The sequence below is a fragment of the Nymphalis io genome, chromosome 15 (assembly GCF_905147045.1).
Source record: "Nymphalis io chromosome 15, ilAglIoxx1.1, whole genome shotgun sequence".
In the NCBI taxonomy this organism is placed as follows: Eukaryota; Metazoa; Arthropoda; class Insecta; order Lepidoptera; family Nymphalidae; genus Nymphalis; species Nymphalis io.
The window spans coordinates 5,568,352-5,588,698 of record NC_065902.1 but is presented as its reverse complement, the minus strand read 5'-3'; the positions used below and the strand labels follow the sequence as shown (position 1 = coordinate 5,588,698).

The 20,347-nt window shown below is 33.0% G+C and overlaps 1 protein-coding gene across 2 annotated transcripts in view; it reads right to left on the bottom strand.

Moving 5' to 3' along the window:
* The window catches only part of LOC126773987 (dorsal-ventral patterning protein Sog), a 73,863-nt gene that overhangs the window by 32,639 nt on the left and 20,877 nt on the right, over positions 1-20,347 (bottom strand). Inside the window, exons 2-3 of one of the 2 annotated variants that reach the window (XM_050495266.1) lie at positions 6,038-6,141; positions 5,700-5,832 (exon numbers count right to left, since the gene is read on the bottom strand). In XM_050495266.1, coding sequence (XP_050351223.1) covers positions 5,700-5,832; positions 6,038-6,141 — 237 coding nt within the window. The remainder of the gene's footprint in view (positions 1-5,699; positions 5,833-6,037; positions 6,142-20,347) is intronic. The other variant, XM_050495267.1, reaches the window with a different exon arrangement.

The following is a 20,347-nucleotide window of genomic DNA, read 5'->3' as shown; positions in this document are numbered from 1 at the left end:
AGTTAAACACGTGAAAGCAAAAAAGAATGTAACAAATAAACAAACTCACTCTCGCCTATTATAATATTAGTTAGGATATTTTATGTCTTATGGTTTATTTCTTAAGCGTTACAGACAAAAATATTTATTGTTTTACACTAGTCTATGTATAAACTAGAAAGTAAAGCCTCCTTTCGGGATATTTTAAACAAAGTCAATATACTTACGTTAGTATCACAATATATTTACAACAATATCATCACTGTCGATATTTTGTGACAATTTTTTATAAACACGATAAGTAAAGATAAACTGTAAAGTCAATTATTTTACTCAACAAGCTCACTTCCTAGGTCCTTCCAAATCTACTAACTTATTGGATTTAATCTAAAATTCTGTTTAAACATTGTTCAATTTTAAGCGCACGTGGTGTCTGCATCGAGAAAAATGAAATCATGTACATGTTGTTTGATTATCATTTTGTTTTGTGGACCAATAAAGATAAAAAAATAATATAAATTTACTTATGTTTAATATATGTATATGTAATATAATGTATAAATTTAATACATGTATATTAATATATACTTTTCATTTAGCAATTAATTTTAAAGCTCAGCTCATTAAACGACATTAATAACTATATTTAATTATTCTGTAGAAGACTACATAAACGATAAAAATCGTAGAGCTTCGATGATATTCTCACTGGATATATAAATTTATTATAATTATATCATGTTTTACGGTGATGGAAATTGTATTTCACCAACCCGCACTGGAGCAGCGTGGAGGAATAAGCTCCAAACCTTCTTCTTAAATAAGGGAGCGGAGACCTTTAGCCCAGCAGTGGGACATTCACAGGCGGTTACGGACATATATATTTAATCGTAAATAGTTGAAAATCTAAATTGTTTTAAAAATGAAAAATTTTAACTACCGAGTGTTTATTGATTCTTCTCAGTAGAATATTCATTCCAATGTTAGTTTCATATTTTTAATTTATTTTTTTAAAACTCAAAAGAATACCGAAATTCCAAATGTTTATCTTTTTTTTTTTATAAAATAGGAAGGCGGACGAGCATATGGGCCACCTGATGGTAAGTGGTCACCAACGCCCTTAGACATTGACATTGTAAGAAATGTCAACCATCGCTTACATATCCAATGCGCCACCAACCTTGGGAACTAAGATTTTATGTCCCTTGTGCCTGTAATTACACTGGCTCACTCACCCTTCAAACCGAAACACAACAATACCAAGTACTGCTGTTTTGCGGTAGAATATCTGATGAGTGGGTGGTACCTACCCAGACGAGCTTGCACAAAGCCCTACCACCAGTGATCCACCATACCACCAGTGATCTATACTAATATTATGAAGAGGTAAGATTTTTATATATTTGTTTGTAATGGGTAAACTCAAAAACTACTAAACCGATTTAAAAAAATTCTTTCACCTACAGCAATAGAAAGCTACATTATCAGCGAGTAAGATAGGCCGTACTTTTATTTTCAAAAAATTTGAGATCCCTAAGAAAATTGCAATAATATTACCAAGGTATCAAATTTTAATATCAATTAAGAAAAATAACTGTTCAACCCGGACGAAGTCGGGGCTGGCCGCTAGTTGTGAATATAAAAAGTAGATTTTAAATTTCTTTTAATTCATTTCAATTGGTTTTCTATAGCCTTTTCTTTTGGTATTTATTTGAATTTAAATTAAACTTCAGCTTAAACTTTTACATTATTTTCAATAAATAAAAATAGTTCTTTTAATTTCTGAGATTAGTAATCACTACATTGTCACTTACTTAAACACTTCTTCAATGAATTATTTATTTATAAAACATATGTAAAGCCTCATATATCATATATAAGGTAGCAATTAAAATTTTAGTATAAATAAATATTAAATATGTGTATATATTAATAATAATAATTTAACATGTAATGTAATCTCAGAGAATTACATATATACCTATCTACATTACGAAACTTTATCTATTTAAAACAACGTAGTTAATTTGACATTAGACACTTCCCGTTTCAAGGTACGACTTTTAAATGAGTTTTATTATTTAAACACGTGTCAGTTTCAAGTAAAAATTATAGATTTTACTTAAGTCTTCATACGATAAGGAGTTTATTCAAAGTACGATAAAATACGATACAGTCATGAAAGGAAGGCATGAAAGGCAGTCGGGCAACTGAAGTCTGAATTCCGTAAGGCAACAGTGAATAAGATTTCCTGCGTTTTGTAGCTATGAGTTTTAGATAAACCTTTTTGCTTCAAAACATTTTTTTAAAGACACTCATACAACAAAATAGCAATGTTATATCTGCATTAAAATAACAACGCGTAGTTTTTTAAAGGAACATTAACATTCCTTTTAGTCTACATATGCAAAAAGGTCATAGGATAAACACAAGTGCGTACATGATGAAATTTAATATTGTTTTGCCACAGTAATTTGATGTTAATAACCTTAATCAATTTAAAATTAATTTATAATATTCTCACTACGTAAGCGAAACGAATTTAGGACGCGCTCTCAGACGATCAATTAACAAGACAGTGAACAACGAGCAGCATTTACACACTCGAAACGATTGAGAATTTTGCGAACCTAAGAAAACGTCTCGAGGAATAACGAAAAGAGACGAGTACGTTGACATCGCCGATATTTGCCCGCAAAAAATGTTTGTGTTGTAAGTTGTGTTCGCTAAAAAGGCGCGCAGACGGCGTCGCGGCGGCGGGTCGACGGCCGCGCCCGGAATAACCACCACCAGCAGCTATATTTGCAGCAGCGGCGCGGGCGCAGGGGGACACCAGCGCGTGCCATTTCTGCACCAGCCCGGTGCATCTGAGTAATGGCATTGTAATGCTCTCAATATATCCCACTCAGTGGATCCGAGCGGGCAGACGAGCTGTCGGCGACGTCGTCGATGGTGACCGCCCCACGCCGCGAACAACATTCGGCTGCGTCGAGTGTTCCTCGAAAGTGATTCATTGTCACTACTCACGCCGTACAGGAGGAATTTTGCTTTTAAATTAATGGCGCATATATTTTCTCAGTTCATTATTGGAACATGTAATTGTCCATTACGAATTAGTGTCGGCAGGAATGATTATCCAGATCGAATGTAGGCAACGAGCGTCCATGTGTAGGTAATCATGAGAATCATTCGTGGGAGCCGCCGTGCCTGTCCAATGTCATTTGTCATCGCCAGTTCCTGTCACTTCATATGTACGCATGCTTTCTCACATTTGCAATTACCTTTTAAGTCGGGAATTTGCCGATTCAACAAAAACAGGCATTGAAATGATAAACGATGACAATCAAGTGACATTTAACGCAAAAAAAATTGGTAATTCAATTCTATATCTATTTAATGACTTTAAAATACACATGTCGTAATTTTCTAGATATAATTATTGTATTATGTATTTGAATACCAAACGACTTATCATAATTTATTCAATTAATATTGTATTTTTATTGAAGTTATAATAAACTGACTAGATCTTTCGAAGTGTCATATTACAAAAGAGAGAGAGGTCATCCGAAAACGGAATATTAATCGCCATCATCAAAAAAAAAACTTAAAGTTGTATGTCGTTCAGACAATTTCCACATGTGTGGATAGTTTTCGCGACAGATGGCCCGTGAGTCACCAACCTGTTGCGGCGGTATTTGTTCCGAACGAAATCAAGACGATATCAATAAATCATTACCTCTTTGACAATTTTAATAAGTTTCAAATTAATTCTCCCCATTACCTCCTGAGACTAATACTTATATTAATTAGATATATCCAAACAAAGACTGATACTCAGCTGCTAAAAATACATGTTTTTTTTACTATCAATTATTATTTTTAATGACGCACTATTAAAATTGCACCTGTGTGTATATTTTTTCACACAAGTTAAGGAAGAATAACTTATTCTTCCTCGGACATTTTTAAGAGAAAGCTTTACGATGAAATCTAAACGTTACAAGCTAGAAGATTGTATCTCCGTGTACCGCAAAAGGAACGCTATGTTAACAAAAAGAGAAGATAGTAAAGTTCCGGCTCGAGAGACAGTATCGACTTAGCAACAAACCTTGTCAAGTTGAAAAGCATGACATCAGTCAATATATTGACTAAAGTAAGAGTGACATCACCAATTTAAGAAATTAAATTGAATCGACATCTTGACAGACATAATAATGTGCCTATACATACGTATAGCATAGTGCGTGACGCTGAGTTCAAAATGATTTCGCTAGAAAATTCTCGCAGCGTCAATAAGCAGTTTTTTTTAATTCTTTTCGATTTCCGAAAAAACATTCCACTTAATTTTAGGCAACTCTAGAAACATACAATTTAGTCTTGAACTATTAATGTTATTGTACGTACTGCTCAAAATATTCAATATTTATAACGAAACATTTTCATTTCACAAGACGCCAGATAATATAAAACAACGAAAAGATTCTACATATTAAATGGATAAGCATATATCACTTACATAAATACTAGCGGTATTTAAGAGGTCATAAAAATGATACATGATTAAAAATTCTTTTACTTTTAGATAGCTAATGTAAATGTTGACTTTCAGACATATTTTATTTCGCGACACTAAGAAAACTCTTTCTCAATTGAAATAGTTATAAATATCGTTGTGTCTGGGTTATAATTAGTTATATCTATGCAAAACATAGTTTTGTATGAAAAATAAAACCTTTAGGTCATATCATGCTATGCACGCTATGTCATGCTATTGTTATAAATTCAGGAAATATTTTTTTCTTGTAATTCAAGCAAAGACATCTGACCCAATGGACATAAAATTCATATGATAGTGTATAGTTTTTAGACTAATACAAGCTATAAAGCTTGTTTATATGTTGTATTTTTATATTTATATGTATATATTTTTACTATTATACTACTGCTAATAATATCATAATATAGCCCAAATAGTAGCTAGCTTTATTTGTGTGTCATACAATACCCGAAAGTAATATTATTTATTGTATCAATATTATTTCTAATAAAATAAAATTTTTTATTTATCTAGAAAATCTTTTTATATTTTTTGTAAATATTATTTTCGGTCATAGATTACATAACAGTTTTAGTCAAGACGAAAGACGAAAATCTAGTCAAATGTATATGCGGCGTGTTATAGCAAACTCAGGATAATTAAACTCGATCCGGACCGTTGCCTATCGTTATTAATATCGTGTATGTCCCCATCCACATTGTCTTCAGCTTGTTATCACGATGCTCTTTTGATATTGTTAAATGATCCGTCAAATTAGAATTGAAATTACACAAGCATTTAAATGAATAATGTAATACCTAATTATAGTTTACCATACCACACATCAAATTGCGCAGAATATTCCATTTGTGCCATTGTGGCATATTACTGTCTTTTTTAATTGCGAATCCAACTTTTGTACTACTAAAAAACCACTAGTGCTTATAAATATTATTATTATTAATTAATTAATCTTCGGTTACTTTATTTATCGAGAAATATTCAACATCACGTCCTCTATTTTGACGCTTCTGTTCCATGGCGATGGGAACCGAATTAGGATTCGGATTAGTTACTTTAATAACAATATGAATTAAATTAATATTCAAATTTAAAGTATGCTTTTAATCTTGAGATTTGTTTTTAAGGTTTAGATATTTATAAAATATTATATACTCACAATTTATATCTCCTGGACAGGTCTTACAGCATCTCCCGGGTAGGAGTGTGGGTGTGTCACAGGAAGGTTCTGGACATTCATTCTTTACGTTCCTACAATGGACCTTTGCTACAACCCGACGCTTCTTTTGTACCTACGGGGAAAATTATTGTTTCAAAAAAGACCCTTAAAATATATTTGTAAATTCGCTGTGTTGCAAGAATACTTGTTTTGCCAAAAATATATATACAATAAAAGACGTTTTATTTATAGATAAATTGTTTCTTGAGTGATATTTAAAAAAAATAATTAAATAAATATTCGGAAGTCGATAAAAATAGAGCTATGCCCATACTTACCGATATACACTCACATTTGATGCAGTACATCACACCGAAAGGCGGTCCGAGGTCCGCGAACCACGTCGAACCGAGCTCTTTCGCTTGTTTCCCGAACTGACATTCTGCAACAACATGTTTATACACCATAAGAAACAATTTGGCTCGGTGGAAATTCTTATTTAGTGGTTAAAACAAAAATCTGATTTAAACAAGCACAACTGATTTATCATCTGGAAAATTGGTGAGGAAACTAGCGTATGTCGAATAAAGTTCTGCCTAATTCTACCTACTAGACAGCGCTGGAGCTTGGTGGAAAATTGTCTAAAACATATCTTAATATGAGAGGCCTTTGCATTTTAGTGGGGTATTTACGGACTTTTAGTTATTTTTAAACTATGAAAATGCCTTTTAAAAATTATCAGCTACACATTTCTTAACACCAACAAAATTCTATTATATACTTAGAACGAATTTTTTACTACTACTTTGTATAAATAAATGGAAATCATTTTTAAGATATTTTATATTTTTTTATGTACCTATTTTTTTCAATTTCGTCAAATTGTAATTTTAAAGTTGTGTTCGAAATCTTGTCACTTGGTAGTGTAGAAATAAGAGAGGGTGTGACAGTATTTTCTGAATTAAATACTTCAAGAGTGAAAACTCTTTAAATAAATAAATATATATTTGTTTAGTATATCATAGTTTTATATATAGGAAATCATGCTCTAACCATAAAATACTCAAAAATCGCTTCAAATTTGTTTTTGATATGTATTTAAAAACAATTAACATTGTATAAAAATAATTGTATTACATTACATTCATAATATAGATTTTGCGTCTAGCATTTTGTTATTTGTGAATCTGTAAAGCGGCGGGGGGTATTCGGTAACAAACAACGTCGTAGCTGCTTTTAGTTATAACGGACACCTTCACCTGGCGGATTTATCAGCAGAGCGAAATAGCTGGAAAGTTGCAACCTTTCCAATGTACTACAATGATAAATGTATCACGATCGTCGACAATTGTTTTAACAGTTGGAAATTTCATTAATTAATTTAAAGGCGCGGTCACGATTTAAAATGCCACTTGAAATTTTAATTAATTACACGGCAATACGATAAATAAAGCGAAGCTTATCTTTTATTTAACAGAAATCATAGATTAACCGCATGTGGCCTTAAAATTTGCAATGCGACGTAGTCGAATGACGTCTAAATTAAATAAACGGATCTATTTTTTGATCTTCAAATGTTGTTTATACGTCGCGTCTTTTAATTTAATATTTTCTCTAATGATTAACGACGCGCCGCCTTGACGTGATGACGAACATGTCACAGGCTTTGATAAAAACAAAACACCACAGATAATTATATAAAGAGATGCGCCGCGCCAAAGCAAAGTAAGATCTTAATTTTCATTCGACACTTTTAAATCGAAACTAACTACTGAACTAAACACCAATTGCATATTTTAGATTCCTTAAATAATAAAACGTATGATAATTTCGTATTATTGAATTGTAAGTGTATTTTTTTTTCGTTAAGCATATGTAAGAAGAAAATCTTAATTACATATTTTGTGCACGTGATTACGAAATACATATCGTATTTCTAAGCTAAATGTCACGATTGTGGCAAATTACTTATGAACAGACGTTAATCAAATATATTATAATTAATAATCATGTTGATTGTTTTACACGTGTAAGATTAATAGTTAATTTAATAATTTAATAAACTAAACCGGTGCCCGCAGGTTAACAAGACACATTTACATACCGCAGTCGAGAAGACATCTAAAAATAAAAGTGCAGGTTGTAGCGTTGAAAGGTAGAAAACAGCCGCGTAATGCATTCAAAACTTTAACAGTATCTATTCGCATCCTAACTAATGCGATTTGTCGTAAAGAAAACAGGTTTAGGTAGCATTTACTTTAAATATTGTCACTTGTCGATGACGTTTATAATATCGACACATCGTAAAATCGAATAAACTAGAAACCTATATGTTACAAGGAATGTTTCGAGAGTATTTTATTTAAGAATTAAGAACTATTAATACTCTGAGAAAGTATAAATAATAATATTATTATATTAAACATATGGGTGCTAGTCAAAGACCTTTCTAATCAGTTTTAATGATTGTTATTATCTTTATGAATAATTAAACATAGTTCGTTCCATATGGATTACGACGTATTGTCACCTATTATATACCCTTAAGAATAGTGAAAGTCAAGTTACACATAATAAACATAGATTACTGACGCATTTAAAAAACCTTGGTCTTGGAATAAATGATAAAATATGCATTTTCGAGTAGCACTACGAAGGGAGTGAGTGATTAGGTGTGGTAAATAGATCACTATCAGATGGCTTAGGTCGATAAGGTGGCCCGGCCTCTATAAATAGGCGTCACTGTTATCGCCTTCTTGTAACTATTTAATTAACCTCACTCTACGAGTGCACTGATAGTGGCCGAGACACGTTGCGTGAGAACATATTGATCTTAATGTCAATACGACTTACACTGCTTTCTATCCATATGTTTCTTTCGCTACGGCTCGGTATCCGCGCCATTATAATGAGGATGGAGGGAGCCTTGGATAAGGATGCGACAATCACGCGTCGCATTTACCGTGTCAGACGATAGACTCTGACTAAGTAATCGTGGCAGTGAAACGTCGCTATCTACATAAACTATTTTTGTCGTAAAAGCAAAAGATAAGCACGTACGTCTTACGTACAAATACTCATTTTCGAATCGATACTAAAAACAATAACATTACCTGATAGCGATTTTGTCCACCCGAACTTTTAACTACCGATTTTTAAAACGAAACACTTAATTGAACTGAAGAATGCCTAACCAACTGTTCTTTTTGCGTTGGGTAACACGCATCGCATTCGCATTGGTGGTAGTTTTGAAATCGATTTCATAATTATGAAAATTCCAGGTGCAAGAAACATGCACAAACGTACCATATACTGTGTAATATATATGAAAAAATATTATGTTCTTTCGGGTCTACAATACGAATAGTAAAACTTTTGACATTACAATAATCCAACGGGTATTTAAAATAATCACTCAATTCTTACTTAACGCGTAGAGTAGTAGAAGTTTTTTATACGCATATCATTGAATACCTGTATAAATATTATCTTCGATATGATTTAAGCATATAAACTAAAGCGAGACATCGCGTAACCTTCTCCCATGTTCTCGGAAACGTTGGCGCGGAGCCAGAAACGGCTCGCCAGGGAAATGAAGTATTGGCGACGCCCGTCTTATGCTGGTCTCACGATCTGTTTATGGAAATTTGTTCCCGATATATATAGGCAGTTGTTTATTTTGAATATACTCAATATCTATAAATTTGTCAGGATCATCGTGAAAATACGCGAATAATATTTTAGTTAGTAATAATGTAGCTAATTTAATGATACAAACAAGAAAAAAACACTTTGACACTTAAAGTATTACTGCGAGTGCGACCAGATATTTACAATAAGATAACATGAGTTATTCACTTGAAAAATCGTTGATATAGTATTATGTGCATTATAAGGTAGTTAGTTACCATTTGTCATCCTTGAAGTGTGGTATGCAAGGCCCCACGGTTTCCACTCCATTGTCATGTCATAGATCACGATAAGTATGACTTACATGTCAAACGGGCAAAGGTATACGGCCGGTTCATTGAAGCATGCTCGAATCGCTTCAATAAATCCTCAACATAAAAGGGTTGAAATAGGCGTGCGCCGTATTTCAGCAAGCGTGGGTAGAGCATAAATTGTTTGCTGTGAATTAGCTATAAGGAGTGTACTTTGATATTTAGTCTGCAAAGCAAATGTTAGCCGGCCATCGCTTAGCGCAAACTTATTTTATACTTAACATGAACCTATATAAATCGTTTGTAAAAAAACCACTGTAATTTGTCCTGTTTAGAACGATGATTTGTCAAATAGATCTTCTGTTATGTATGTAGTCTGTGATGTCTGTGATGTACATGTAAAATATTAATAATAAAAGTAATTTGTTTATAAGATAAACAAACCTTCGCGTATAAACACGTATACATTATATTTAATTTAGCTTTCATAAAGTCTTGATAAAAATAATCGTAGGCGTAATAAGGCGGCTCTGACCTCTTTTTTAATATGACGCATGTCAAAAAACTGGCCAGTATCAAATTAAAAAAAAAAAACAAATCGAAACATAAAGGTTACCAGCTAGTTCCTTATTCTTTAAAGTTTAAAACGCAAATACTACGACTAAATAACGTAGCTAAGCATTTTAAAACTTGAATCATATTGTTTTTTGTATTATTTGTAAACAGCAATTAAAAACTCTATTCGGTCGATCAACACTGACACTAATCGTCGACATGGTTGATTAAATCGATGCGCAACAATAATTCTTATGAGCTGCCGCGATCGACACCTGTTACTGATATTTGATACTCCCCGCTTTACATAATACGCGTGGCCGCAAGACGACCAACACCTGAGGCCAATGCGATCCTGCTACCGACATATCAAACGAATAAGGTCAAATTCATCATTCAAATTTGGATAATTTGATTATTAAGTTGTTAGTTAGTAAGTTTTAACTGGAATAGGTATTTAAAAATATGATATATATATACTCCTTTTTATGCTTTGGATACAATATTATTTTCTATACATTTAATTCAGACATTTATGAAGACTGTTCAAAGATTGTTGGAGAATATTGCAAAATATTCATTTTCTCTATTAAATGAGCTTAGTTCTTATTTCATATTTACATTAAACAGTATTTACGTTATAGATCATTTTCCTTTTAAATCATATCTATTTACCAAAGAGATAAATAACTATCGCTAAAACATATTTTTTAAATATTTATAAATAAACTTACTTATTAAATATTCTGGAACTTTAAAAATCTTTAGATACATGTTATATATAATTATATTTTATAGAAAAAAACAATGTTCCGATATTTTTATAGTGGATTCATAATAAACTTTACAAATTCAAAATATGATGGGTAGCATAAAATGTATAAGAAAAAATCATCACCATTGTTTGTTCTAACGGTATCTACATTATTAAAGGAAACTAAAAGATATTGAAAACGAAACATTAAATCTTATGGTATATGTATAATCAAATGAATCGTACAAAACGAAGCCATTAATTGCCAATGTTAGCTGATACCGCGCGCACGATAGTGCTTGGGTTCGCGTGCGCTGTTCGTCTCGATTCGATTAATATGGACCCAGCAGAATAGTCGCCACACTGACTCGGTCCGATCAAGGACTAATGGCAGTGGCATAACATGACATTATGTATATTTTTTAGATATTGCTTTTTAATTATTTGAATATCTTGTCTTCATAATTAAATAATCCTTAAATATCGAATTACTAATCGAGTCAGATACTTCATTCTACATGTTAATCGCGCATTTTAAACAGATTCTCACTACAATTCCATGTAATTATAGAGAATTATTCTGTCAATCAATTTGACTTTTCCTTACTAACATAGCTTCCTATAAAAGTACTTATTATGAGTACTTGAGCGAGATAAATTTGTCCTCAGAATTTCCCATTCATAACGAGGCAAAAGATTTGTTCTAAGATTTTATTAACTTTTTTTTATGACGGAGATTTTTGTCGTGAAAACTTTTTTAATCAATTACTTTCTTTAATTAAAGATGAAATTGCATTGATAGAAAAAAAGGGAGTTGAAATAGTTTTTATATAAGGAAGGCCGTTTTATTAAACGATCTACGTCTAGTTTAACAGAAAGAGGTAAATTAGAAACACGTTAATTTTACAAGTTTATCAAATAAATTACCAGATACATATAAGTCAGATATTACTTCATTTTATTTAAGAGTAATTAACAAATTACATATATCATAACAAGACGGCCCACAGTACAGATATAAAAAATACACGTGACAAGGCTGACGACATATCGTTTTGCCTTCCTGTCTCTTCTACTAAGTTTCGTTGCCCACTATTGGCATCTGACTGACCTTTTTCACCTTCAATTCAAGTTTTTACTTCGATTTTATTCAATTAGCGTATCGAAATGCATACGACTTCGATTTAGTGACGTTAAACAACAATTAAAACAGATATCCCGATTTTAAACGCATCGCTGGCCACAGAAATGAAACATAAATTGTATCGATATCAATACAGTCTGGTTTCCTTCAATTTTTATTTATTGTTGTAGACTTCATTGACTGCGTCCGGCGCCTGCTTGACGCAATTGTGACTGGTTCTTCTCGTTTGATATGCCTATAATTCGACAAATATATATTTATTTTCAATGACTCCTGATTAAAATGTAAGACGGTAAGGCGGTGAAGTTTATTTTCGAAACAGTTAGTAGTCAACGTAAGAATCACACATATTATTGTGATTCTTCCTTATTAGTAGTTTTTCGACGGACAAGATGATCTTTATTCTCGCATAAGCTATGGTAGGCGAGTAATGAAACGATTTTACGAGGTGAAGACAGATTTAAAGATAGCGAATACCATATCGGGGGTAATCTGAGATTGAAAGTGTGGGTAGATGAATAACAGTATTAGATGTTGTCTTTATAATAACCATCTAATAACAAAAACTATTCTATAAAGGCGTTAAAAAACAGATACTTACGAGTATGTTCGTGTAAGAATTTTTATTCATCGCCTAATCGATTATTAGTCTAATATCATAATATCCAGTAGCAGACAGTGGACAGCTGCCAACTCGCTAAACAAAAATATCGTATAATTTATTGAGTATCATTCTACAAATGCTTTTGGAATGAGCGTTCGTACAGTTGCACCTCATAAAAACAAACTTAAAAAATATTTTCGCAAATATGAGACGCCATCAGGCAACGGATATAGACAGTGCATATTTCGCGTATTAATAATATTGATGTTATTTCAGTCTAGTTTCTTTGAAAAATACAGCTCATTATAACGTCTGTACACGTCTCGGGAAAGAGCTAATACATAATTTAATATGATCTAGATATTTGTCTGCATAATTCTAAAGAGGTCTGAGGTGTGTATGAATTTTCTTTGTTTTTGACAATAAGTTTTTGACATTAAGACTCTAAGTTTGGGTCAATTAAAAATAATAGGTTTAGTTATCAAGACATCCCCAGTATCCGGAGTCATTGTTATACTATCGTGCATTAGACAACACGTAAAGTCATTTTGGTCTTCATTTAGTACTTGAGGATATATCTCTTGCGCAATCGTCCGTTCGTTATTCGTTTCGTTTGTTCAAATATTCGTTCGCTTAAAGGATCTTTCTTTTTAATATTAGCAAATAAGAACATTGTTATTATGAAAAGTACCGAACCCTAAAAATAAAATACTCCAACTATTTAACTAGTTTTTAATAAACTTCATATGTTAGTATGTATGGATCTTGCATACTTATATAAATAATTTAATTATCTTATGTCGGAATTTCGTCCCATACTTACAATCTCTCCTCACAAGAGGTACACTGAAATACAAAATATTGTTTGTAATTTTGTTGTTTGCAATAAATTAATGTCTCCATGTTGTTTTTTTTTGAATAGTAATTTTCTGCATGTAATACTTTATTATATTAATTCTTATTTATTATCATTGACACTTAAAACAAAAACATTAATTAGATATTGAGGTAGAGATAAAGGGTTCATGAGACATTATTATTAAGCTCTTTGAGGCTCAACACAGATCAGGCTTAATCAGAAGGGTTCTCTGTTATTGAACAGAGCTATCAATCAAAGGACAAGAATGCAAATTTTAATTGTGGTCGGGCCGGGTCGATGTTGCACGATATTATGATCGCAATTTATTTGCGCGACGACGCGGCGCGGGGCGGGGCGCATTGCACGCACTGCACTAGGGAGGGAGATAACCGCCAATTATGAATAAACTAGCTTTACTACTATGTTAATAAGACTTGAGATTTTTCCTCGACGATTTCACTAAGCGAGAACACTCATTAATGATTTTGTGTCTCCGTTATCAGACCTCGTAGAAAGCCTTTTGCGATAACCTATACCTACAGCCGAGAGACACTAAACCGTTACGTTTACGGGAATCGTTTCACTGACATATTTTATTATTAATGCCTAAACATATAAACCTTAATGTGTATTAACGATGAGTTTATGCGAATGTCGGATCCAGTCGGTCATAGCGCCTTTAGGGAAATTTAACGGTTAAGGTAACGATGATAAACGCGTTGAGAAATACGAGTTTAAAAATATGAAATAAATTCGTTTTGTGCTCATAAATATATATTGATCAACCTTCCTTTGTTAATAGTTAACTTATTAAGACTTAAGTATTTCATATCACTCGTGAGGTTTTCAATGTGGTCCGATAGGGCGAACGCAACGCGCCGCGACGGGCGTGGGCACGTCCTCATTTCTTAGGCTAAATATAATTTCACTTGATCATTTAATTATATGGAGATTAATGGGCGAGCAGATATGCCAACATTTACGTTAATAAAGTGTACAATATGGCGTGAAACATTTACTATTGGGGCGTCACAGCGACTTAGAAGCGTGCGAGACTTTTGTTTATGTTGTGACAGTTGGTTTCATATAAAGAAATGTCCAACGACCTTGCACTGCCTAAATATTTGTAGTGCTATTATTTATATTTAAAATACATCTGATGTTAACTGAAGAACTATTCTCCATTATTTGTAAAATATGAAAAACAAAATATTGTATCATAAAAAACTACAGTGCTATAAAAACTATAAAGGACACTTAAACTATTATATATTATGTTCAAGAAAACTAGTAACATGAGCCGACAGACGGTAAAAAAGTAATAGAAGTGCCAATTATGCCTATTTATCCACATTCAAGGCACAAGAGTGAATTGAGTAAAGGGAAAGGTCAACAATACGCACTCGGGGCGCCAGAGATAAAGGAATGAGGTAAAAACACAACTGCGTAATTAATATTCTTTACAAGTTGATACACTGTTGATTAACAATTTTTATACAAACAAATTTACTTATTTTACGCATTCTACTTTTAAGGAGAGAATATTGTATCGATAATTACGTACGATTATGATATTACTATCAAATGTTATAATAACCCCTAATAATAAACTATACTTATCCAGTATATTTTAAGAATGATATTTTTATAGCATTATCGCTTTAAGAATATAATTATTCTAAGAAAAACATAGCGGCGGCAAAAGTTAAAAGGATTATTTATACTTGTTTGGTGACAGAGCGCCTCTCAGCGCCTCTGGCTGACCTGATTATAATTTAATTTTGTTTCAAAAACTTTGAACCTACCTTTAAGATATAAATTACCTTATTTTAATCTTGAATCTTAATTTTGTACTTTTTAAAGATATAAACTCAAATGTCTCTGTAACTCTTAGTTAATAAATTGAATTTATTTTCTTGAATAAAATGATTATGTTTAGCAACGTTAATATTTAAAGATATTAAAATATAATATATAGCAATAAATAAAACTGATATTTAACATTATATTGTTATAAAGTGAAATTGATATGAAATGTCTAAATGTTTAAAGTCATGCGCCTAAGTTAGGCACACTACACTGACTTTAACGTCTGTTCACATAGAAGTTGCACTCCAATATCTCAACTTTACCTCACACGATCACTTGGCGAGATTCAAACGACACCTCAAGTGAGGCCAACAAGAAATATTGACTTTATAACATTATACGCAACCATTTTTCTTACAACTTTTATTTCAATCAGGATATTTTTTGCTATAACCCTGGTGTTCTCTGCTAAACTTGATTTGCATATAAAACGTTTGCAACTTAGTATTCTCTTGGGTTATGCAATAAATTAATTTAAACCGATCTCAAGGAATTGCATTTTGATATTCGTAAAGTGTTCTTCTGAATTATGACCTCGCCAACAGGTGGCAATTCTCAAAAGTTAATTTAATTATTTCACTCTCGTTTACTCCGTTTTGTAGTGAATATGAATACAACATTAAGCATTTAATAGTAGAATGTCTACACATGTGGAATAAATTGCAAGATGAAGAGGTGTGTCGCCACAAAGGACGTCTCGCGCCTGCCAGACGCGGCATCGCACCCTGCATGGTGACGCGACAGGATTTGAATACAATACCGCAATAGCTCAGGCTCGTCGGCGCATGAGCATGTATAATCATCTTTGAAGGCTACAAATCTACAACATTCTTTCTATCTACTATGACTATCCACGACATAAACGATACCGCGATACAAATCTGTTAACCTCTTTGTTATTGAAGTTACAAATCGCAAAGGATTTAAGTACCAATTGACTTCCAATTGAGATTAATAAGCTTGAAAGGCCCAACAGTTACTTATTGATTTCGTGCCTACATATTTCACCCATTGAACATTACGATCAATCCCCAAGGCTACATTCCACCGGCGCCGCGCGACAGCAGTTGCGGTCGCATATCTCATGTGATTTCTGTTAGTCTACTAACTAGCTAACAGAAATGTCGACATAAATATGTCTGAAATGAAGATAAACTCCCTGTTGAATTGTTAGAAATATTATAAACCGTGGTCGTAGTGGGTGTGAGCGGGTGTACAAGTGCGCCAGCCGCGAGCAAGTCGCGCCACCCGCCAGACTGCGCCCACTCACCCCGCAGCACCTCACTGTATTCTATTTATCTCCACTGACGCCAGCGAGGGTAACTGGAGGTCAGTAAGTGATAGTATTCAGTCATGAGCGATTAGTCAATGCCACAGAGCACACGCCTTATAGAGTGTTCGCACTATCTCAAGCTATAGGAAATTACACTTGGCATCGAACCCTTTGGGTCATATTCCGATTATTTTTAATAGACGCTTCTTATTGTTTTAAAATATATCAGATTACATTTTGAAATATTTATTGCACTAAATTACCATAAAGATTTTCGAATTAAAATAATTAGAATGTTAAAAAATTACAAATAATTACGTGTTTATCTCAGTGAACTCCTTGTCTAAATAAACATTTCACAATAAATTACGTATATCTGAAAATAGCGATATCCTAGAAAACGCCGCCGAAACAAGTTTATTTCCAGCGTTGGGTACAGTGACACCGTCTATAGTAGACTGGATGTCCTCGATGAAGATGCAATATTGGTTTCAGAGAGGGCAAAAACGTGTAGACAATGGAAAATGTTGCGTCCTCGATAGTGAAGATTGCGGTGGCGGCGACCGTCTGACCGTTGCCTATTTGGGAACTCGGCCTCCCTATTTGGAAAGCTGTGCTTCAAGTAAGATCGATATCGTTCTGTAACTGCGATGCAGCATACGGTGTGGCCCGTCAGCCACCAATCACCTACCTTTAAGGTATACATTTTTATTACTATCTTCTACCGACGTGAAGTGGAAAATGCAGCTTCTATTTATTAAATAAACTCAGTATGCATTACAAGTTAATCGTTTAAAAAATTAAAGAATATACATATCCTTGATTTAAATGTTGTACGTGTTGGCTGAAATTTTGCCACTTGTGTATCAACTAATAATGGTCTTGTGGAATGCGCTCGAAACCTCCTCTTAGGGATTTGTCCAGCAGTGGGACATTTACATGATGTTATCTAGTTAACGAGATGATATCGAAATAATACATTATATCATTATATATATATTATAGTATATCGTTAAAATATTGAGTTTATCAAGATTTTGTTATGACTAGTTATTTGAACAGATATTAGAACTTCAATGTTAAACCATTTATATCACCAAATCATCATCGTCACAAAAAAATTTGAATACATATATTGTATATTTTTAAGTCAAGGTATATAAATATGAATGATATATAATATATATGATGACTTCGTTATTATTTGTTGAGCAAATGCTCGTACAAACCCACGATCTTTATAATTTCTATTACAATTTCAAACCATTTATTCGATGTAACAAAATGGAAACCATATTATCCAAGTTATAAACTTCAGAAATACAAATGTAAGCAATCGCAATATGTTTGTTCTGCATAAATTACAAGGAGATAGGTCGTAAGGTTTAACTATAAATTCCAAATCTATCTAATCTATAAATGAATAGAATATTATCGGGCTTGTACGTTCAGCGACTATAACTTTTGATATATCTTACTCCCATCGTAACGTTGGCGTTTCTATTTAAATATAAAATCGTGTTATTACTAACCTATACCAAATTTACATCGACAACACTGATCATAAAACAGAGACATTGTAGTTTTCTTGCTTGTACGTCGACATTTGGTAGCGACAAAATTACTTCATCTCTATTATTTTAGACGCATACTGTTCATACACCTAAGGCCTCATAAAATTTCTTAGCCGTCTCATAAAATTTAATGATAAAATTAGCAAACAGCTTCTTTACTTATATTTCTATTTTACCAAAACCTACAAAAAGTATAAAATATTTTAAATATGAAATACTACTTATGTTACATGATTTTGTTACTCTCATAAAATTTTGTAGTTCACAGGGAAGTGTTTTCTGATACCATTGAAAACGTGCGTAGGTGTGACGACTGCGCGTGCGCGTGCTGTTAAGCTGAATGAGTGCTCGTTAAAAAGCGACCCGCCGTGTAATTAGCTGCCGGCACAACGTAAAGCATTAAAAATAAAACAAAATCGCCCTGTCCCACGGCCCTCGGGCGCCTCGTGACTACTCTCACGGAATCATCACGAAACTTTACACTCGTATTGCATCTTATTAAGTGTTATGAAAGGTCTCTCGTAAGTGACAGCGCCTTTTAAGGAGAACCGAACGCCCTTTGCGAACTCTGATACCACTGTTGACATGCCGCCCCACGGCGTCGCTCCTCGTACATTAAGGTATCGCATTAACTACACCATATACCATGGTCAATTTTAATTGACATAAGTAACAGTAATTTAAATATTAAACGTAAATTACCCAAGATACATTAACAAGTAACCCTTGGCAAAAAACCGTTGTAATTTACAATTTCTTCCTTGATTCGTTGACTGCCTTAAATAGGCAAAAGTAGTCGCCGGGGGCGCTATTATCACGTCAGAGAGTAGACTTTATCTCTCAATTTAGTGATAATTTCATAAAGACAAGAAGGCGGCGTCAGACCTGGCGTCAAGCGCGGGAGGTCCGCACTTGCATCGCTTAAATAAACTACTAATTGCAAGCCGCTGATCGATAACACGATAATGTGTTTAATGCTGGTCCTGTGTCGGTTCGGAATATTTCATTTAGAACGACTCACGTAAACTTCCTTCTGATAAATGTTTTCTCACTTAAGCTTGTTTGGTACAATTTATGTAAATCTAATTATAATGTGTAATTTTTGACGGAGAAAAATAGTCCATGCCTAGCGAGCGGTGATTTTGGTTTATAATTTGTTCATGTTTATTGCTTGAGTAATTAAATTTCAGATCAATATGAGTCAATAAATACGAATACAATTAATACTACTTCCTATAATTTTTACATCTACGTCCTCTGATAATTTCTGCGTCATAGTTTAATTTTGTTTCTAGGATCATTTTGCCAATCAACCTCAGACATGAATATGGAATGATATACCACTATTTACACACCATTTTTAACAATTTTGAAACACAGTTAATTAAAAAAGTAGATGCAACATGGTGCAGAATAATTCTGTGGTGTTTTATGTTATCTTTGACCGAGCAATAACTCAGCTCTGCGCTGTGTGGGTGTGTTTTTTATCATAAAAAAAACATTAGAAGTTTACTACTACATTTACTAAGTCAGAGCATTAAATCCCTTAAAGCTTTTTAATTTTCTGAATTGTAAAATGGATTCTGACCATCAACCTTAGAGGCAGGCGTTAGCTAATCAAAGTACTTATTTCTGATTGTCAATTAGCAACGCAGCAAATAATGTATTCTTAGATTACATTTATTAATATTAAAAAGATCTGCAACATGAGAATACTGTTTAAAAAACAAACACGCCAGTGTCGTAAGCTCATAAACAACGTTTCAGTGCTCATAAATTTACTAGGAAACCATTTTTTCTCGATGAACTAAATTTGTTTCAGTCATGAAATATTTATTGTCAATCCAACTTATGCTAAAAATTTGCTATACAAATATTTTATAAATTCTATATAAAAGGATAAATACATAAGAAAACATAATTACTCCAGAATTTGCATTGGGTAATTGCGTTCTCTATTTTAATATGCATAGGTGCTTTTCTTTAAGATAGAATTGATATCGAAGCGCGAAGAGATGTGTGCTTTCACGCCCATTTTACCATCACGTCGCTCCTAATATAATAAACTATTTCCT